The sequence below is a fragment of the Capra hircus genome, chromosome 25 (assembly GCF_001704415.2).
Source record: "Capra hircus breed San Clemente chromosome 25, ASM170441v1, whole genome shotgun sequence".
In the NCBI taxonomy this organism is placed as follows: Eukaryota; Metazoa; Chordata; class Mammalia; order Artiodactyla; family Bovidae; genus Capra; species Capra hircus.
This window is the reverse complement of record NC_030832.1, coordinates 9101140-9124342: the sequence shown is the minus strand read 5'-3', so window position 1 is coordinate 9124342 and position 23203 is coordinate 9101140. Positions and strand designations below refer to the sequence as shown.

Here is a 23203-nt window from a genome sequence, read left to right as displayed (position 1 = left end):
TTGTTTAGCTATTAGCAGGCCAGAAGATCTGCTGGTTGGGGCGCAGTCTCACTCTGTTGATGCACACTGAAGTCCTGCTATGGGGTCAAGGCGCTGGGCCTCGCTTGGTGAAGTCAAACTCCAACTGCTGCCAACCCAAAGGCGCCGTCATCCCCTGGGTGAAGCCCTTGTCCTCTGCTGCAGCGTGCCCTCCACCGCTCTGGGCCGGAAACAGGACCTCACAGGGTGTGCTCATCTCTTCAAATTCAGTTCAGAATCTGGCTCTTCCCGTCATACTGTTTGAAAAGATAAGGACACAGGAGACTGGAAAACAACATCTTTATTTATGACTGAAGATGTGCACAAAACGCCAAGGGAAGCCATTCCCTGGTTCAGTTTTTTAAATCTCAGAGCCTCTGACATCTGAACTTTCACTATGTACCAGCCAAGAATGCCTCTTTGTGGGAACAGAGTTTCCCACTAACAGCTATTTTTCTGTTTTCTTAACATCCTAGTGTTACTCATTCAGTCTTTCCCCTTGGGTCCTGACTGACACTTGTCCACTGTGCTCACCTGTTGCGTTTCTTGGGCTATCTGCAGGAGCCGCAGCTTCACGTCAGTGATCCCTAAGACAGAGGTAAGCAGGATACATCTATGGGAGCCCTCTGTGTTATACTCTTTCTCTGAGTAACGACGGCAGCCAGGAAATGAACAAAGGGGTTCGGCAAATTAAAGCCTTAAATTTAAGGCACACAATTTCATTTTCCTCAATTCAAATAGCGGGTTGGATTTTTTATTTTACAAGAGCTATTGTATTTTTTGTGTACACAGCACACAACGTTTAACTAGCTTTATTACACATGTTAAGTATACAAACTGATTTAGGGAAAACCTCTAAACTGTTTCCCCAAATGATTGACATGGCCCAAAACAAAAGGGGGGGAGTTGGGGGCATACAAATTCATAGCCCTTCGAATATGAACAGAATGGGAAGACATCTATTCTCATACAACCTTGGTGGAGATGCACCCTGGGGGATGATCTGGCCTCAGTAAACAGCTGAATTTCCCTGCACCTGTATGGGAACACAAAAAAGTCACCAAAAGTGGACTGTCAACAGAGAAAATGGGGGCTGCTTGCACCCTAGGGCTTCTCATAGAAGCAATAGCTCCACAGTACCAAAGTTATTGTACCTACGGCTGAGTGGCATGGGTCCATGATATCTATCGAAGTACTTCCTGAACGTAAATCAGAATTCATTAAACAAGAGGCCACTTACAACATGGGAAAAAGGACTGTCCCTGTATGAAGGGTTTACAATCTGAACTGGCCCTTTAAGACAATGAATAGTGTTACAGAAACATTGTAAACAAATAATTCAAATACGAAAATGCAAAATGTGCAATTAGCAAAAACATTTTTTACCTTTAGGTAAGATTTTCAGAAAACCCAGGAATGGATTTTATATCACAAAATGGTCCATATCGCCCAAAAATGTCTTTCGATTGGACAGTAAAATAATACTTGCTGGAAGCTAAAAACTGAGATAAAGTACAGGCCATTGGGAGTGGTAAAGCTTTAATTTCTCCAATTTTCTTCCAGATCAGCTTATTACTAGGGTTCTCATGGCACAGGAAGAGGTGGTAGCTTTCCACGGGGGCACACTTGGGGTTGATTTTGGTGATGTTCCACGTCAGGGCGATGCCCCTGGGCCGCAGCACCCGTTTTACTTTGAGCTCAGGCTTCTGCGGAGGAAGCGTGTCGCGGACTTTGTCTGCCAGCTCTGGCAGCGGTGGTGGCGGCTCCGGGAGAGGTGGCAGGTGCTCAAAGGACTCTAGAACCTGAAACACGTTCATACAAAGTTTAGCAAATGGGTGGGTGGGTTCTGATTGTTTTTAAAGTGGCCAACCACAGTTCTACAATGTTTCCCATTCCTCAATCCATTTATCAAAATCATAAGAGCAAAAGGATGCTTCAAGGATATGTGAGGCTGGTTCCAGTTTTTTCAAATATTAGCTTCTTTTGGAGTTAAGATCTGTACACTTTGGAATATCACTAATCTAGAATGGGTTAGGTCCCAGACCTTCTGGAGCAATATTCCATCTTATTGCCAAACTGTGTTCCCAAACACTGTGCCGATTTACATGAAAAGTATAAGTGTAGGAGAACACCCATCTCCCTCCACCCTCATTAAGTAGTAGTGGCTACTACTCTTAAAAATCTTTTCCAATTTGTTGGATTAAAAAATGGACTTGTTTTAATTCTGTAGCTTCTGGAAAATTCAATTACATTATTTTAATTGAGTAAATAAGTATATTCATAACAGCACATTTAAAAAGCATACTAAAGTGCTTTCGAAGCTGAAACGTGACCCAATATTTCTTCACTAGTGAAATGGGTGCTTTCATTCAACTTGGAATAAATATGCCTTACAGAACATTTTGTATCAGTACCTGGGCTGCATTTTGTGACACTTGGGTTGTCTCTTTTGAGACTGAAACAGCTTTCATAGGTGACTCAAGAGTGGATACTGGGCTTTCTGTGAACAACACAAAGTTTAAAAGTAAAATTTATCTGCAATAACCAATCCCATAATCTTTAAAGCCAACAGTAGTTTACATCTTGTGTAATAAGTAAATGTAAACTGAAGTTATAAAACTGTGAAATAACATTATAAAATTATAATATATTATAAAATTACAATTTATAAAATTATAAAACTGTGAAATAAATAACTTTTGCTAAAAGTTCAAGACCCACAGTTATCAAATATAGATAATTTTTCTTTTATATGACAAAAAGTCCCCTTTTAAGGTAAACATGTACATCGTGGTACAGCTGGGAACTAGGAAACATTACCCATAGAAGAGGGATTCCTGCTTAGCAGTCTTAGGGGGCAGACACTGCCGTTAGGTCAACACGGTTGTCTGTAAACACAGAACGGTTCACAATCCTGTATGAAGGTACGATACAAACAAGATCTGTGAATTCAGACTAGAACTCACGCAGACCTGGGCTGCAAGTATATCTACTGCTGAGATCCATGGTAGCCCGGGGAGGGGAATAAGACATAAACTGTGTGCTGTTGAAAGGGAGGGGGAGGAAGAAGAGACAGAACAGGGAATGGAAGAAAGGGAGATGGTTAGAAGAAGACAGAAAAGGAGAAAAATAGAGAAAATGTGGGTGTGAGGGAGAGAAAGAAAGTTTAGTACATACAAGAATAGTCTGAGGACAACCAGGGAGAGTATTAAAAGGATAGGAAGAAAAAGGGCTTCATGTTGGAAAGAAGGGCCTGATAGCTAGAAATTTCAGAAATTTGAACATAAATAAGCAGCAAAAACCATTTTAGATTCATTGTGTGTGCTGTGATATATTAATAACTGTTTAATATATTTTATGAATCTCCTCAAATAAAATTTCTTTCATTTGTGTTTTCCTTTTAACTGACAAGGATAATTAAGATTCTACATAGTGTTTCAAAGATATCTTATTAGTCACATTATTTACTGGTATTATAAAAATCTTTCTAGAAGAGGTAATGATTTTATGCTTTTAATTCTAAGATAATCTGCACAGCCTTTTTAATGGGTTTGTTAATTAGAACTAGATTTGTGAAATCATAATCTTCAGGTTAATCACGCACAAAAGCCGATACAAATAACCTTCTTTATATTTTTAAGTGAACAGTTTCATACAAAAACAAATTCCAACAGATAATAGCTTTCCATAACTAACATTCCTTCTTTCAAGGTAGTAAGTCGACAAGCCCTTAGCAAATGTAAACAGGTTAGAAACAAAGCAGGACTTTTTACCCCAAATCAGCTAATGTTTAGATCCTCTGCATCATCAATGTCAATGTCTTGTGAATACTCTGCAGCTTTTATCCTTATCTATATAAAAATGCACAATGGTTACTTTAGAACTTTGTATTCTCAAAACAACAGTAGCAAGCACCCCATTATTTTAACGTTCTTTCTCATTAAATTCCTAGGGGAGAATTGTGGCTTCTCGTTTCAACTTAATCCTTTGGGGTCTGACCTTCCAGATCCTTTGCTGCATGTATATGTACATGTATTCACTTGTAAATATTTATATTATAGACATGATTTTTAAAGTTTGCATTTAAAAGTGAAAGTGGAAGTTGCTCAGTCGTGTCTGACTCTTTGTGACCCTATGACAATAAGCCCACCAGGCTCCTCTGTACATGGAATTCTCCAGAAAAGGATACTGAAGTGGGTAGCCATTCCCTTCTCCAGGGGATCTTCCTGACCCAAGGCTCAAACCTGGGTCTTCTGTACTGAAGGCAGATTCTTTATAATCTGAGCTACCAAGGAAGCCGATAAAAGTGAACTATTCAGATACAATTTACATACAGTATAATGTACCCATTTAAAATGTGCAACTCTTTTTGAGTTTTGACAAATATACTATTGTGAAACTCTCACAAAATTCAAGATACAATGTTTATATTACACCAAATAGTGTCCCTTTTGATAATACAAATGAATCTGACTCCATATTGGATCTATTTCTTTTACTTGAACCTTTGTATTCTACTGCTTTTGCTGTAAGTTAAAAATGCTGTAAGTTAAATATACAGGAGAGCTCATTCTCAAGGGCTGAACTTTAAAGTTATATAACACTTTCCCATTTACATAGAGATTAAAAAGTTGCAGAACAGAGAATAACATTTGTCTTGCACTGTGAAAGGACCTACATGAACAAATAGTTGCCAAGAACAAAGGATTCTGACACCATGAAGTCTGTAGCAACCAACCACATTCCCTCCCCTTTTAGTATAAAAGAAGCCTGAATTCTAACTCAGAGAAGATGGTTCTTTGGGACACTAGTCAACCATCTTCTTAAGTTTCCTGGCTTTCTGAAGGAAGTTGCCACTCCTTGCCCTAACAACTCATCTTTCGATTTACTGTCCTGTCATGCAGTGAGCAGTACAAGCTTAAACTCAGTAATATTCACAATCCCTCTCTCAACACTGGCCCCATGAAACCACAGATCTGTTGTCACTAACAATTAGATTGCTTTTTCTAGAATTTGACATAAACCGAATTAACATGGTGTTTGTTCAACATTTTGTTTCTGAGATTCATCAATGTTGTTGTATATAATAATACATTTTATTCATTTTTATTGTTGAGTACTACTCAGCTCTGTAGACAGTTATGTCACAACCTACTTATCTATTCATAGACATTTGGGTTGTTTCTAGTTTGGGACTATTATGAACAGAGTTGCTATGAACATTTGTGTAAAAGTCTTTGTGTAGATGGGCTTCCCTAGTGCCTCAGTGGTGAAGAATCCACCTGCAGTAGAGGAGACAGGTGAGATGCAGGTTTGATCCCTGGGTTGAAGATCCCCTGCACAAGGAAATGGCAACCTACTCCAGTATTCTTGCCTGAAAAATCCCATGGACAGAGGAGCCTGATGGGCTACAGTCCATAGGGTTGCAGGGTCTGAACGATAGAGCATGCACATTTTGTGTAGATGTAGGTTTTCATTTCTCTTGATGAATACCTAAAGGTGGAATAATAGTGTCAATTGCTAATGTGTTTAGAAACTGCAAAACACTTTCAAAGTGGTTTTACCATTTTACATTCCTACTAGCAAAACAAGAGAATTCCAGGTTGTTCCACATCCTTATCAACACTTTGTATATTTTCAGTTGTTTCATTTCAGCCATTTTAGTGGCTATGTTGTAGTATCTCATTATGGTCTTAACTTCCCTAGTGATGAACAATGTTGAGAGTGTCTTCTTCTGTTTATTTGCCATCCCCATATCTTCTCTAGTGATGGGTCACCTACTTGCTTTGGGTTTAATTTGTTCTTTTTGTACTAACATCTTAAGGCAGCTGCTGTTCAGTTGCTCAGTTGTGTTCAACCCTTTGCAACACCATGGACTGCAGCATGCCAGGCTTCCTTGTCCATCACCATCTCCAGGAACTTGCTCAAACTCATGTCCATTGAATCAGGATACCATCCACCCATCTCATACTCTGTCATCTCCTCCTTCTGCCTTCAATCTTTTCCAGCATCAGGGTCCTTTCTAATGAGTCAGCTGTTTGCATTAGGTGGCCAAAGTATTAGAGCTTCAGTTTCAGCACTAGTCCTTCCAATGAATATTCACGGTTGATTTCCTTTATGATTGACTGGCTTGATCTTCTTGCAGTCCATGTCTTCTCCAACACCACAGCTCAAAAACATCAATTATTCAGCACTTAGCCTTCTTTACGGTCCAACTCTCATATCCATACATGACTTACTGGAAAAACTATAGCTTTGACTAGACTGACCTTTGTAGGCAAAGCAATGTCTTAAGGCAGAATCTTAGGTTATTCATGTAAGACTTTCATTTTACTTTCTATCTTTCCTAATATAAATATTTAATGCTAGTAATTTCCTCTAAGCACTGCTTTAGTTGCATTCCTTCAGATTTTGATATGCCGGTTTTTCATTCAGTTCAAAATATTTTTAAAATTCCCTTTTGATTTCTTTGACTCATGGGTTATTGAGAAATGTAATCTTTAGTTTCCAAATATCCAGGTATTACCCAAATGGCTTTCTGTTATTGATTACTTGTTGTATTGTATCTGTAATCATAGAATATGTTCTCTATCCTTTTAAATATACTGAGATTAGTTTTATGGTTCAGAACCAGTTTTGTGGTATGTTTCATATGCACCTAAAAAGAACTCATATTCCTCTGTGACTGCGTTTGAATGTTCTAGAAATGTCAAGTAGATTATTAAGTTGGTTGATAGTGTTGCTCAGGGTTCTATAACTTTACTGACTATATATTGTATCAACTATTGAGAATGGAGTGTTGGAACCTCAAATTATAATAATTTTTTTATTTATAATTTCAGTCCAATTAGTTTTTATATTAGGAATCTTGAAGTTCTACCATAATGTGCATTAAGTGTAGATCTGTTTGTTTTTTGCGTGCACTGGGTCAGCCAAAACAACTGGTTTGTGTTTTGGTTGCAGCGTGTGGGCTTGCTCTAGCTGTGGTGTGCACGGACCTTTCCTGTTGTAGTGCAAGGGCTCTAGAGCATGCAGGCTCAGTAGATGTGGTGCACAGGCTCTGTAATTGTGGCACATGGGCTTAGCTGCTCCATGGCATGTGGGATTTTAGTTCCCCTACCTGGGACTCAACCCACATTCCCTGCATTGGAAGGCAGATTCTTAACCACTGGACCACCAACAAAGTCCCATAAACATAGGTTTAGTGTGCCTTTCTGATGAAATGACTATTGCACTGTTATGAAACAGCCTTTTTTTCCCCTGGTAATATTCCTTGTTCTCAAGTCTGTCTGATAATAATATAGCCACTCTAACTTTCTTATGATTAGTGTCTGCATGGCTTACCTTCTTACACCCTTTTAATTTTAACCTATCCATATATTTATATTTAATGCACATCATGTAGCTGTCATAGTTGGGTCTTGTTTTGTTATCCAGTCCAAAAATGTGGTTGTTTAATATGCTGTTTATTCCATCCATCGAACTTTCAGGAATTTCTTTTTACTTCATTTGATTTTCTATCTTTTATTTCTCTTATTTATTCATGTTTTCCTTTAAAACTTCGAGTATATTTCTATCAGTTCTTTTAAGGTTAAATCTGTTAATGTTAATGTCTGTTAATTCTGTCATCTGTCAAAAGCCTTTCTTCTGACTAATTTTTCTCCTGGTTTTGGATTCCATTCTTCTTCCTCATATCTCAAGTGACTTTAAAATTTGATGATGAATATGACTAATTTTACATGGTTGTGTGTTGAATTCTACTGTCTTCTTTGAAAAGAAGTAGGCTTTGTGTGATTAGCCACTTATTTCGGTCTTATTAGGGCAAAGCTAGAGTTGCCTTTGCTCTAAGGTGTGTCAGATCTGAAACATTTCCCACTGCTGTTTGAGCTCTGGAAAATGTTTAGTATACAGCTTGTTGGTCATTCTTTGCCCAGTTTTGTGCAATTTCACTCATGCATTTGTGACTTGATATTTCAGCAAAGACTCAAGAGGACTCCTATGCTAACCTCTTGGAACTCTTTCTCTGAGTGGCTTCCTCATCTGATAGTATTCTTCACCTCATTCCAGCTGCCTCAGCCTCTGTGAATGTCAATCTCTGCCTCTGCCTGAGCAATACAGCCTCTCTCTGATTGGGATTTCCATCAGAGGATGGCAATCCAGGAAGAAAGCTGGGGCAACTCATAGGGCTCATCATCTCATTCATTTCCTTCTCTCAGAGACTGCAGTCCTGTACTGTAATATGTGAAAAAAAGTTTCCTATATCTTATTTAGTTTTCTACCAGTTTAAGTCTGATCCCATTAACTCCACCCTGAGTCTACATATGTACTTTCATAACTTTTTTCTCTTGATATATTATTAACATGTTTATGTAAATATATATACTTCTTTGATATTATTTTTAGTGGATGAATATGGTTGTACCATATAAATCTAATTTTTGCAATTAATCTTTTATTTCTAGAAATTTAAGGGTTTCCAAAGTTTCATTTTTCATGAATAGCACTGCAATGAACAATTTTCATATTTCCTCTATACTTTATGCTTTTCAGATAATTATTCAAAGAACTGAGTCACAAGGCTTACATTTTTGTAAAGTTTCGATGTAACAAAACGTCTTCCAGAAAAATTAATTTACAATCCTGTTCATAGTATATAAACTTACATTTCTCTTAAAACTATTTAATGTAAAATCTGCATTTTTTGGGGAAAAAGTATACTGTGTGCCAAGCACTGTGCTAAAAAGATGAAAATATATAGATTAATAAAAACATTAAAGTTGCTGCAAAGAATGTCAAGTCTTTTTAGGAAGACAGGTATGTGCAGAAACAATTATAGAACAGAAAAATAAAGGTATAACATAGGCACGCACAAAATGCCAAGGGTAAGGAGAGCCAAGACTGCCAGTTTCTGCCTGGAAGGAATAGTTCAGCACAAGTGTCTAAACTGAATATACTGAAGTATGAGAAGCGGGGTCATCAGACAAGCCTGGGGAGGCACAGAGGGGAGAGCATTCCTGGCAGAGAGAAGAGCATATGTAGTGATGGCAAGGAGAGGAGCAGCACTACTTACTGAGATGCTATTAAGGCAGAGGGAAGGAATTTGTCGAAGATAAAACTAAAAAAGTTTCCAAGGTCTAAGTCATTAAAAATTCTGTACAGGGTGAAAGGAACTTTCAAGAGGGAGGGGACACATTTATACTTATGGCTGATTTATGCTGCTGTGTGGGAGAAACCAACACAGCACTGCAAAGCAATTATCTACCATTTAAAAATTTTAAAAAATATTTAAAGATATTTAATAAAAGAATTCTGTATATTTTGTTAAGGAATTTGGATTTTACTCTAAAAATATAACCAGATTCATTATGGACTCCAATTCATTTTAATCTTTTTGAAATTGGAAACTGAAGAGTTTGATTCTATCATGAAGTTCCTTTAGGTTTCAATGGTTCCAACCTTTGTCTGGATACACAGTTGTGATGGGAGAATGAACTAGACTGTATAGTTCCTATAGTAATCTCTGTTTTTAGGTATTACATAATTTACCAATCCTAATAAGTGGAATTTAAATATTTCATCAAAACAGTACCATAAACACACAAGTGCAATTAAGAGATGAAACCTTGTAATTTATTAGCAGACCTAGAACACTGTATCTTACTTCTTTTTCTTTACATCTGAGAAAGAGGGCACTGCTGTCACATTTTCACGTTACAACCTAGCATCCCCTCACAGCCACTATTGTTTAAGGAAAACAGGTGTGTCTCACAGGTAAAACAGAGATTTCCAATAGCCCCAGGCAACCCAGATAAGTGAATGGATAAATTACTGCACATTCACACCATGGAATACTACTCAGCAATAAAAAGGAATACTTGCTCAACAACTTAAATGACCCTTGGGGGAAATTATGCTGAGTGAAAGAAGGATACATATTATATCACATTTATAAAACATTCACACAATAATATAATAGTGAGGAACAGATTAGCGGTAGCCAGGGTTTAGGGACTGGGGGAAAACCCTAAAAAAATCCTTACGGGTAGTATGAGGGAAACTTGGAGTGATGTAACAGCTGTATAATTTGATTGTAGTGGCAGCTCCATAAATCTACACGTGATAAAATTAATGTACACTAACACACAAAAAAAACTTCATAAATGGGTTAAATGTATTTTGAGTTGTTACCCTTTCCCACTTTCTTGAAAAAGAAAAATCCTTTACCTGTGTTGCAGTCTGACAGGACTTCTTTCGTCAGATCAATCACAGAATCATGTTGCTTCTTCTCTATAGCCTGGAAAGTTGTTAAAAAATAAGATTTTGCCTCAACAGAAAATGTTTTTTTTTTTTTAAATAAAACATGTTATTTCCAATTACCATTTATAAGCTCGAGATTGAACATTCTTTAAGTTTTATGGTTTAGTTCAACTCCACTGTGAAAGAGAAGCTCGTAAAATACTATCCAGTTTCTGTGAGGATGACTAAGGAGAGTCTAAATGAATTAATCTGGTAATAAATACAGTTGTGAAACATGTTTATCATTAGCTACTTGCTTTTTAATGTTTAAACTGGACTGGAACCTGGTCATGCTAACTAATCAGATATTAATTTCTCAGAGAATGACTCCCAAAGAATGAATGACATAGATGAGTTATCCAACATGTGGCAACACTGAAGTTCCTAGAACTAACATATTCAAATAAATAATATTCAGAGACAATGTTTACTACCTACCTTAGCTCTGTTTTCAGCATCAGCTGAATTGTTAGAATTTCCTGATGTAATTTTTCCAGCAGCTGAAAGAAAATTATTAAAATATGAACATTTGACAAGTTTAGTATTAAATATTTATAAACCTTATAAGATACAAATGCTGACATAATAATAATGGGGATGCTAACTAACCATTATATAATCATAAAAAACTGCAACTCAACTGACTTATTCCAAAGACCAACGAACCAGTCCAAAAAAAGCAAAATCTAATTTTGGTTCAAAAGGTTTTGGTATCTTTACAACTGAATTAGTAACTCTTTTTTGAGTATTTGTAAACGACTGTAGCATTTGAGGAAATAAACTTGGAAATGTACACATTTTTTAATTTATAGTATCTTTAGATTTGACCACCTGCAATGGCTGAAGAGGATTCTTCATACAACCCATAAAGGCATCAGATAAATGCGTAATATCCCTTAACTATCTGATTTACAATATTAACAGCCCAAATCATGAGGGCAATTAAGTAGTTATGTAAGTGGAGATAAAGTTTTCTGAATATAAGATGCAAATTCAATTCTCTAATATATACTAAAAATGAAAATGAAATGGGGAATTTTGAAGAAGAAATTATGAGCCAACGAGATAGCTATTTTAAGGGAAAGGAAATTGATTGGGAATCTAAGGTTAAAGATTTTTACCTAAGTAAAATGAGAAACTCTAAAGAATAACATAGGTGCTATTTTTTTTTAAGTTAAAAAAAAATCAAAGATACTAAAGATTAGCCAAACTTTATTTTTTGCTTTTTTTGGCTGTGCTGTGCAGCATGTGGGATCTTAGTTCCCCAGCCAGAGATCAAACCTGTTCCCTCTGCATTGGGAGACCAGTCTTGACCACTGAACCGCCAGAGAAGTCCCAGATTAGCCAAATTTTAAATCCTAAGTACATCACTACCACCACCAAGACCAGAGCAAACAAGTACAAAAAACAGATATGAAAGGTAAGTAGTTTTATAATTTGTAAAGCCATTCAACACAAGTAAACAAAGAACAAGTAAAGAAAGAAAAGGCCATAAATTAACACAAGGTTAAAAAGAACCTCAACTGTATTAAACTATCAACTGATTTATTCAGGTTAATCACAGATATAAATTAAACATTTTTTAAGAGTAGAATTTTCAATTCTGTTTTAAACAAATACTTATTTGAGGCTTTCTGATTTCACAGATCATATTTTAATCAACTTAACATACCTATTGGGTTTGATGTAACTGGAGTTGTCAAATTAGGACCTTCCACAGAAATCAACAGGACATCATCATTACTAAAATGAAACAAACATGTATTATTATGCTGAGACATGTAATCAATGGTTATAATTATTCTATTTCACCATTTCATAACTGATAATCTAACAACTGGTGGGGGGAGTCAGAATGATGATTAACCAAGTACCCAAGAAACCCTGGGTATAACCAATTATTTATATAATCAAAAGTTCACGATACACAATGAAGTCAGTAGAGATCCTTAAAATTTAGTAGAGATTCATTTACAATAAAGCCAAATGTATAATCTGTAAGTATATAATATCTGTACGTGTACAAAATATACAAATGTCACTGTAGCACACATATCTGCCTTCATGAAAATGAAACAATATATGAAAGAAACAAACTCTTTTTTACAGATGAAGAAGTATAAAAAATATACTTAAAAATTAATTCTGCCACTACTTTACATTGCATCACTATAGCAGCAACATTTACCACACATATACTGAGGAGAGGATGATAAATGATGCTGATTATGGTCACAGAATATTCTGAGTCAGAAGACTGTCTTCTGCTCCATTTTACCCTGACTGCACTTTTTTGAATCTGACATTTAAAATCAGAATTTTTGTTAAGAAAATCTTAACACAAATTTTAGTAAGCCAATTTAATTTGCTACATGAATTTCACGTGACTGGTACACAAGGTTGTGCCATTTTCTTATAGATGCTTTTAATTCTTACCTTTGCTATTTGGTCTATGATTCATTTCAAGTTATTTTTGTATATGTTGTAAGAGGTTCACTTTCCCCCTCTGTTTACTCCAGCAACATTTGTTGAAAAGACTACCTCTTCCCTATTAAATTATTTTGGCAACTTCATTGAAAACCAATGGACTCTGTATACTCTAATTTGTCCATTGATTTATATTTCTTTCCTCATGCCAACACCATTCTCTTAATTCTTATAGCTTCACAGTAAGTTGAACTCAGGTAGTATATGTCTTCCAACGCTATTCTTTTATAACACTGTTTTCATCTTCTAGGTCTTTTGCATTTCACACAAGTTTTGTTGTTGTTAGTTTATTTTTGGTTGTGCTGGGTCTTCAATGCTGTACAGGCTTTTCTCTAGTTGTACATGGGCGTCTCATTGCTGTGGAGCATAGGCGCTACGGTATGAGGGCTTCGCAAGCCGTAGCACATGGGCATAGATAGTAGTTGTGGCTCCTGGGCTCCAGAGCACACACTCAGTATTTGTGGTGTATGTATGGGCAGTGGTCATTGAAGAAAACTAATTAGTTGTTACTAGCCAGTTTAATTTATTCAAAGCCTCTGTTATTTTATTGCATACTAAACTAGTGAATTAGTTGGAGAAGGCAATGGCACCCCACTCCAGTACTCTTGCCTGGAAAATCCCATGGATGGAGGAGCCTGGTAGGCTGCAGTCCATGGGGTCGCAAAGAGTCAGACACGACTGAGCGACTTCACTTCGACTTTTCTCTTGCATGCACTGGAGAAGGAAACGCAATCCACTCCAGTATTCTTGCCTACAGAATCCCAGGGATGGGGGAGCCTGGTGGGCTGCCGTCTATGGGGTCGCACAGAGTCAGACACGACTGAAGCGACTTAGCAGCAGTAGCAGCAGCATGTATGGGCTTAGTTGCTCTGTGGCATGTGTGATCTTCCTGGACAAGTGACTGAACCCATTGTCTCTTGCACTGGCAGGCAGATTCTTTGCCACTGAGGCACCAAGGAAACACTTCACACAAATTTTGGATCCGTTTGTTACTTTCTATAGAAAAGGATGCCAAGATTTTACGAATGCGCTAAATATATAGAACAATCTGCATAAAGTGACATCAACAATGAATTTTCTGATTTGTAAACATGGCATCTCACTGTATATTTATAACTCCTTTGTCTCAGTAATATTTTGTACATTTAAAAATTACTGAATAACTTTTCCAACAGCAGTTTTACATTTATAGTAAAGCTGAGCAGAATGTACAGTGTTTTCCCATATACCTCCTAACCCCTCCCACACACAACCTCCCACAAAATCCTGTACCACAATGGCACTCTTGTTACAACTGATGAAACTATGCTAACGTTACCATTATCGCCAAAGTTCATAGTTTACAGTAGCATCCACTCTCTTTTACAACTATTTGGCTGTATGGGGTCTTAGTTGTGGCACAGGGATCTTTAGCTGTGGCAGGCAGGATGTCCAGCTGTGGCATGTGGGATCTGGTTCCTTGACCAGGGATCAAACCCAAGGCCCCTGCACTGGGAGCAGAGAGTCAGCCACGGGACCACCAGGGAAGTCCCACAGTAGCATTTACTCTTAGTGTTAGGGTGTTCTACGGATTTTGACAAATGTATAATGACAGGATCCACCATTACAGTATAAAATAGTTTCACTGCCCCCAAATCCCCAGTGTTTTGCCTATTCATCTCTCCCTACTAACTTCTGACAACATTTGATTTCTTACTATCTCCATAGTTTTACCTTTTCTAGAATGTCATGTAGTTGAAATCATCAGTATATGGCTTTCTCAGATTGGCTTCTTTTCACTTAATAATACACATTTAAGTTTCCTCCATGTCCTTTCATAGCTTGCTAGCTCATTTCTTTTTTCTTTTTTTTTTTTAAGCACTAAATAGTATTCTATTGTCTGAATGTACCACATCTGTTTATCCATTCACTTACGGAAGGACATCCTGGGGCAAGTTTTGGCAATTATGAATAAAACTATATTTTATATGATTCTATTTTCTTTTTTAGCATATTAGACTATTTTAATTAGTAGCTGCCCTAGAGTTTGCAATATACATTGACAACTAATCCAAGTCAGTTGTCAAATAAATTCTAACTGCTTCAAAAGGAGTACCTTCATTCTCAGTTACATCTGACTCTGTGATCCCATTAACTGTAGCCCATTAGGCTCCTCTGTCCATAGGATTTTCCAACAAGAATACTGGAGTGGGTTGCCATTCCCTCCTCCAGGGGATCTTCCCCACCCAGGAATTGAACCCGCATCTCCTGCATGGCAGGCAGATTCTTTTGTTGAGTCACTGATAAAGCCCCTACAAGTATCTTATAATAATAAAATATTCCTAACTCCTCTTTCTGTTCCTTGAATCATTGCTGCCATTTATTTCACTTATAGTAAGTGTGTTAACGAGCACACACATGCATACACAAGCAAATACACTGTTGCTATTTATTTGAACAAACTCTTATCAGTTAAATCAACTAAGAAGAAGAGTAAAAGGTTCTCCTTTATATTCACATATTTCCTTTTCTTTATGTAGATCTGATTTTCTGACATACCATTTTCCTTCTCTATGAAAAATTTTTAACATTTCCTGTAAAGCAGATCTATTGGCAACTAATACGCTAAATTTTTGTCTGAGAAAGTCTATTTCTCCTTCAACTTTGAAGGATATGTCCACTGTGCAAAGCATTTTAGGTTGGTAAATTTTGTTCTCATAACACTTGAAATACTTCACTCTACTTTCTTATTGTTTGTATAGTTTAAAGGAGAAGTTGATGTAACTCTTACCTTAGCTCCTCCATAGATACAGTGCTTTTCCCTTGGCTTTCAAGATAGCTTTAATTTTTCTGAAGTTTAAATTATGTTTAGGTGTAGGTGTTTGGTATTTATCCTGTTTGGTGTTCTCTGAGCTCCCTGTATCTGTGGTTTGGTCTCTAACGTTTATTTGGGAGAAATTCTTAGTCACTGTTACTTCAAACATTGCTTTTGTTCCTTTCTTCCTTCCTTCTTCCCATTATGCATATGCAATTCCCTTTATAGGTAGGCGACCTGAGTTCTTGGATATTCTGGGTTGTTATTGTCATTTTTTCCCCCTCTTAGTCATATTATTAAAGTCAGCCATTGCTTTTCTCAGCAATGTCTAACTAATAAACCTATAAACAGCTTTTGTCAATTCTGTCAGTAGTTTTTATCTCAAGCATTTTTCTTAGAATTTCCATCTCTCTGTTTACATTACCAACCAGTTCTTGGATTTTGTCTCTTTCCATTAAAGTACATTAATCATAGTTTCTAAAAAACTCCTGGTTTGATAATTTCAACATTCCTGCCATATCTGACTCTGGTTCTGACGCTTGTTAGGTATCTTCAAATTGTGTTTTTGCTTTTTAGTCTGGTCACTTTTTTGTTGAAAGGTAGACATGACGTACTAGTTAAAAGGAACTATGGTAAACAGGCCTTCAGTAATGCAGTGGTAAAATGTGCGGGAAGAGGAGGCACTCTACTTTTCCTATGATTAGGCCTTTTAGTGAGCCTGTGCCCCTAGAATGTGAAATTCACTAGTGCGTCTCTGTCCCCACAGCCCTCTTAGGTGGGACAGGATGGGGAGAGGGGGCTGGAGTTGGCTATTTCTCTCCTCCATGTGTAATGCTAAAGGGAGCACATGTTGGATGTTTTCTTTCCCTCAGGTAGGTTAATCTCTGCTAATAGTTTCTCCTGAGGGCAGGCCTATTCAAAAGCTTCTTTGCTTTGCCCATTGCTGGAAGCATGACAGAATTTTTTTCCAGTGAAGATCAGTAGAGCCCGTATAGGTAAAACTCACAAAACCGTGCCTTCTCCAATACCAGGACACAGGCCCGCCTTCCGCCTGCCTTGGAGTTTTTAACTCTGAGACTTATCTACTCTGAGCCTTCAGCAATTACAATTTGGGATTCCCTACCCCAGCAGTGGTTGCCGTGGAGGTTTCTGATCCTGTTCCAGGATGTTCTGATTCTCTGTTTCTGCCTGTTTCTCTCTCCAATTTGAGGGGCAGTAGTTTGCTCAATGACCTTACTTCTGTGGTGGATCAAAGAGGAGTAGTTGATTGTTTTCAGTTTGTTCAGCTTTTTACTTGTTAGTATGGAGTGATGACACCTCACATGCTAGATCAGAAATCTGAAGTCTACTTTGCAGTTCTGAAGTTAGGTCTTATGTATATATTCTGGTAATTTACTCCTATGAATATCACATTCTTTGAGGATATTATATTCATAAGTGGCATTAATTTAAAATTTAAAATTGTTTATTGCCTGTATATAGAAATACTATAAGAAAACAGTATTATATATAACATATATACATACACCACATAAGTACAGAGGAACAGTGTGATATATACACAGACATAGACCCTATACGGGTCTTCCCAGGTGGAGCAGTGGTAACGAATCTGTCCACCAATGCAGGAGATGCAAGAGATGTGGGTTCGATCCCTAGGTCAGGAAGATCCCCTAGAGGAGGAAACGACAATCCACTACAGTATTCTTGTCTGGAAAATTTCATGGACAGAGAAGTCTGGCAGGCTATAGTCCATGACTGAAGCACACATAGATACCCTATACAGAAACACAATAAAGTATTTTATATTTATCTACATATTTATAACTTCTAGCACTCTTCATTACTTCACCTTTGCATAGATCCAATTTTCCATCTGGTATTATTTCCTTCTACCTGAAGAAGCTCCTTTATACTTCTGTAGTTCAGGTCTGCTGCTGATGTATTTTCACTTTTGTTTTTTTTAGTATGAAAAAGTCCGTTTTTCTTGTACACATCTGAAAGATATTTTCACTGAGTGTAGAACTGCAGAAACTGAGACAGTTTCTCTTTTAATCAATTAGAGATGTCGCTCCACTTCAGTACTTTAGAGATGTCTTGCTTTTGACATCTTTAAAGTCTGAATAGTTTACAGTGAGAATCCACATTTTTGTTCCTTTCCATGTAATTTGTCTTTTCTCTCTGGCTGCTTTTAAGATTTCCTTGTCAACACTGATTTTTAGCAATCTGGTTTGATGTGCTTTCCTTTTGCTTCTTCTTCTAAGGTTTGTTAACCTTTGTTCCTTTCTATTTATGGGTTTAGAATTTTCATCAAATTTGAAAAAATTTTAGATATATTTTCATGCCCCCTGCCTAGTGATGACTACAATGATATATATATATTCATTCCAGTTGATACTTCATGAACAGGAGACATTTCCCCATACAGTGACTTTCACTTCTGTGAAATCAACTGTTTTTTAAATACACTTTTAAACTCAGATTTAACTGAATAATTTTTATATCAAAATTATCAATAAGCAATTCTGACAAAAGCTATTATTTTTAAGTTCAATAAATAAAAAAAAGTTCAGATCCAAATTTTTTTATCAATGATATTTTACTCTTCTATTCATTTTTGGCCTCGAACAAAAGTTACAAAGTTTATTTTGTATATTTTTTTTCTACTAGTCATATAGTGTATGGAAGACTAATAGCTGTATTTAACTCTGTTGCTTAACTACAAAAAAATATAAGCAACTCTTTTCAGATATTCACTACACTACAGACAAAACTCTCTCCTCAAGCTCAAAATGCTTCATTTGATAGCTCTACTGTTTTTAATATCTTTATTTGCTGCTATAGTAGATCAAACATAATGTTATTTAAGAGTCTAAGACATTAAGCAGAAAAACTTTAAAAAGCAGAGTAAAATTTTTGTCAATCTCATTGAAATTTTGGTTTGGGGAGGTAAGGTAAAGATTCAGAAGCCACCAAAGAGGAGAGGCCCTGTTGAACACAACAAGCTTTCAGCTGGAATCCACAGCTACATCTTCAAAGTCAGAGTGAACTAGATGTAGAAGCGGACTAATCACAGTAACAGGCCTGAATTTACACCATTCTCTGAGCAGATTAGGTGACCAGGCCCTACTCTATCTGCCAGAAGACAGAATAAATCTTGTCTATAGGAAGATATTATCCAGAGCCTCACCAATTCTTCAGAAATTATCAAGTACACTGACAGAATCAAATGACTGGAAACTGAGAGAAAAACATATACACAGATGATTGTGATACTGGAGTTATAAAACAAGAACATAAAAAAAACAAACTATGAAAGTTAGTTTTTAAAATATTGAGGAAAGATAGAGAAAAAAGTTAAAACCAGATGGAACATTTATCAGAAAAATAATAATCTGCCTGCAATGCAGGAGATCCAGGTTTGATCTCTGGGTCAGGAAAATCTGAAAAGCTGAAAATTCAGGAAAATCTCTAAGCCTAGAGAAGGGAATGGCTACCTATTCCAGTATTCTTGGCTAGAGAAGCAGAAAGGGAAGTTAGAAGTTAGAAAGGGAAAAGATATTCTTGGTAAATAAATCTGACCAAAAATTTAAGACAGGCAACTCAAAAGGAAAACATACAAAAGTCTTAGAGAAACTTAATGAAGGAAGTTACCCAAATTACTACCAAGCATAAAAAAGTATTTAATTTCATTATTAGAAAGAAACAATTAAAATGAATACAGGCAGACCACAGAGACATCACATGTCTGATTCCAGACCACAGTAATATTAAGCAAATACCTCAATAAAGTGGATCACATGAATTTTTTTGATTTCCCAGTGCATATAAAAGTTATGTTTACTATACTATACTGTGCTGTATACTATACAGTAGTCTATTAAGTGTGAAAAAGCATTAAAATAATGTACATACCTTTATTTAAAAATACTTAATTGCTGAAAGATGCTAACCCATCATGTGAGCCTTCAGTAAACTGTAATCTTTTTGCTGATGGATGATCTTGTGTCAATGTTGATGGCTGCTGACCAATCAGGGTGGTGGTGGTTGTTGAAGGCTGGGGTGTCTATGGCAATTGCTTAAGATAACAGTTAAATCTGCTGCATGAATTAACTCATCCCATCACAAAGCAACTGGTGTTTCTGTAGCATTAGCATTTTATCCACGGAAAAACTTCTTTAAAAATTGGAGTCAATCTTCTCAGACTTAGTCACTGCTTTATCAACTAAATTTATGTAATATTCTAAATCCTTTGTTGTCCCTTCAACAGTCTTCACAGGATCTCCAACAAGAATAGATCCATCTCAAGAAACCAATTTGTTTGTCCATCAAAGCTTATCATGAGATTGCAGCAATTCAGTCATCTTCAGGCTCCGCTTCTAGTTCTCTTGCTATTCCACCACATTTACCGTTATTTCCTCCAGTGAAGTCCTGAACCCCTCAAAGCCATCCATGATATTTAAAATCAACCTCCTCCAAATTTCTGTTAATGTTGACCGTTTGATTTCTTGTCATGAATCATGAATGTTCTTAATGTATCTAGAATGGTAATTCCTTTCCAGAAAGTTTTCAAATTACTTTGCTCAGATCCATTGCAGGAATCACTATCTATAGCAGCAATAGCTAAACAAAATATGTGAAATAATAAAATTGAAAGTTGAAATTACTTCTTGATTCATGGGCTGCAGAAAAGATGTTCTGTTAGCAAGCATGGAAAGAACATTAATCCCACTGTACATCACCATCAGAGCTCTTGGGTGGCCAGGTGCATTGTCAATGAGCAGTAAATTTCAAGAGGAAACTTTTCTCTGAGCAGTAGATCTCAAACATGCAGTTGAGTAAAACATTCAGTAATTTAAGCCTGGGTATGCTGTCAGCCAGGCATTGTTGCTCTACTTATACAGCACAAGCAAAGTAGATTTAGCCTAATTTTTAGGAGTCCTGAGATTTTTGGAAGGGTAAATGAGCACTGGCTTCAATTTAAAAGTCACCAGCTACATTAGCCTTCAAAAAGAGAGTCAGCTTGTCCTTTGAATTTTTTTTTTTTTTCTTTTAAAAGTCAGGGCCCAAGGAGGTCAGACTTTTAAAAATTAATTAGGCTGTGCTGGGTTTTAGTTGCAGAACTCAGGATCTTCAATCTTCATTGTGGCATGCAGGATCTTTTAGTTGCAACATGCAAACTTAGTTGTGGCATGTGGGATCTAGTTCCCTCACCAGGGATCAAACCTGGGCCACCTGCATTGGGAGGTTGGAGTCTCAGCCCCTGTACCAGCAAGGATGTCCCAATGTCCTTTGAAATTTTGAAGCCAGACATTAACTTCTCTGTTATGAAAGTTCTAGATGTCATCTTCTTGCAAAATAAGGTGGCTTCATCTACACTTTTGTTTAATGTTACCACCTTTGTTAATTATCTTTGGCAGATCTTCTGGATAGTATACTGCAACTTCTACACCAGCACACTTTATATTATGGATATCGTTTTTTTCCCTTAAACCTCATGAATCAACCTCTGAAAAAATTTTTCTGCAGCTTCCGCATCATCACTCTAATCCTTCATAGAATTGAAGTTAGAGCCTTGCTCTGGGTTAGGCTTTGGCTTAGCGAATGTTCTGGTTGATCTTATCCAGGCCTTTAAAACTTTCTCTATATCAGCAATAAGGTTGCTTCTTTCTTGTTGTTTATGTGCTCTGGAGTAGCACATTTAATTTCCTTCGAGAACTTCTTTGCGCTCATCATTTGTCAGGAAGTATTTAACAGGAAGCTTCCTGTGTGCTGTTTTGGATCTGTCAGGAATTCTGTTCCTTATTAATTCCTGAATACTCAGGAATTAAGAGGAGAGGAAAGTCTCTCCCAGGACTGAGGAATCCAGGTATTTCCTTCATTAGTGTTTCTATATGGTGATAAGTACCCTCTTCCTTCTTGTGAACCACATGGTAAAAGTGATTGTTTACAACTCTCTCTCTTTAATATGGATCGTCTATGTTTTATAAGTCTGGAATTTTAATCTCTATCTTTGCTGAGAATAACTACCTTGTAAGACAGTATATATGCCCATACCATGTTGATTAAAACACCTTTGCTCCATTGGAGCTCTGGGCCCTGTGTCTTTCTTTCTCTCTCTTTCTCTCTCTCTCTCTCCCTCTCCCTCTCTCTCTCTTTTTCAGGCTGATCTCCTGGAGCGCAGAGGCTCTCTGAGTTCACTTTCCTGCCTGGGCTTCTAAGACCTTCTCGAGAAGGCACCCTGCGCCTTCACCCCATCAAGAGGGTGCCTGAGGCCTCCGTGAACAGAGCAAGCCCCGTGTAGGGGCTTTATTGGCTTTCTGCGTAAACCAAGGAATATCAGCCTCTTTCTCTCGCCTTTACTTTCTTATCGGTTGACTCTGGACCACCAGGTTCCTGTCCATTAAAGGACCTCAACAAGTGGCACCCGAACAGGAGCCTGGTACACTTGGCAGATCGGAGGGAGTGACCTCGAGGGCCTATTGAGGCCGGTAAGTACTAAGACACGGATCAAAAGGCTGGAAAGCCCCATCACTTTTCTTCTTTACTTCATCACTTATTTAAAGCTCAGGAATCTAATGAAACGTGTGCTGATTTTTTAGCTAGATTAGAAACTGCTATTTCCCGTACTGTAATTGGAGAAGAAGCCAAAAGGCAACTAGAGAAATTACTTGCTTATGATAATGCAAATCATTAATGTCAAAAAGCTATAGCTCCAATTCGTGAGAAAGGGACTATTATTGATTATTTGAAGGCTTGTCACAATCTAGGATTAGAAACTCAAAAGATGTAAATGGTAGCTGAAACAATAGCTGCTGCCTTAAGAAAGGGAAATAAAGGATGCTTTACATGTGGAAATAAGAACCATTTAAAAAGAGACAGCCCTAAGAAAGCTAAATATATATATATATATTAAAAACCTCCAAAAATCTGCCCTCGCTACCATAGAGGAATGCATTGGGGCAAAGACTGTAAGTCTAAATCTGACATTGAAAGAAAACCTATTCCGGAAAACTCCAAGCAAGGACCCCCCCAGGTCCCCTTCAACAAAAACCTGGGGCAAATTCCATCTTTTCCCTCAAACCCTCAACATTTGGCAGTGCTGCCATTGATATACCAGCTTTGTTTTTAGATAGTATGAAGTTAATGAGCTCGATTTAAATTCAAATTCATGTGAACTGAAAAATATTTAATACTAAACATGTTTATTTAAATATAAATATAATTTAAATATAATTGCTAATCTAATTAAGACACGTCTTAAGTCATCAACATTATATAATACTTTATTATGCCTAGGTTTAAGGTAAACTAAATTTGTCAACGAAAAGGTAACTCTTTATATATATACTACTACTAAGTCACTTCAGTCGTGTCCAACTCTGTGTGACCCCATAGACAGCAGCCCACCAGGCTCCCCTGTCCCTGGGATTTTCCAGGCAAGAACACTGGAGTGGGTTGCCATTTCCTTCTCCAATGCATGAAAGTGAAAAGTGAAAGTGAAGTTACTCAGTCGTGTCCAACTCCTAGCGACCCCATGGACTGTAGCCCACCAGGCCCCTCCGTCCATGGGATTTTCCAGGCAAGAGTACTGGAGTGGGTTGCCAC

At 37.2% G+C, this 23203-nt stretch overlaps 1 protein-coding gene across 1 annotated transcript in view; it reads right to left on the bottom strand.

Annotated features, from left to right (window-relative positions):
• Nucleotides 308-23203, bottom strand: part of ATF7IP2 (activating transcription factor 7 interacting protein 2) — a 68960-nt gene continuing 46064 nt past the window's right edge. Inside the window, exons 7-11 of the mRNA XM_013974985.2 lie at nucleotides 11987-12057; nucleotides 10753-10814; nucleotides 10243-10312; nucleotides 2433-2518; nucleotides 308-1820 (exon numbers count right to left, since the gene is read on the bottom strand). Coding sequence (XP_013830439.2) covers nucleotides 1407-1820; nucleotides 2433-2518; nucleotides 10243-10312; nucleotides 10753-10814; nucleotides 11987-12057 — 703 coding nt within the window. The 3' untranslated portion in view covers nucleotides 308-1406. The remainder of the gene's footprint in view (nucleotides 1821-2432; nucleotides 2519-10242; nucleotides 10313-10752; nucleotides 10815-11986; nucleotides 12058-23203) is intronic.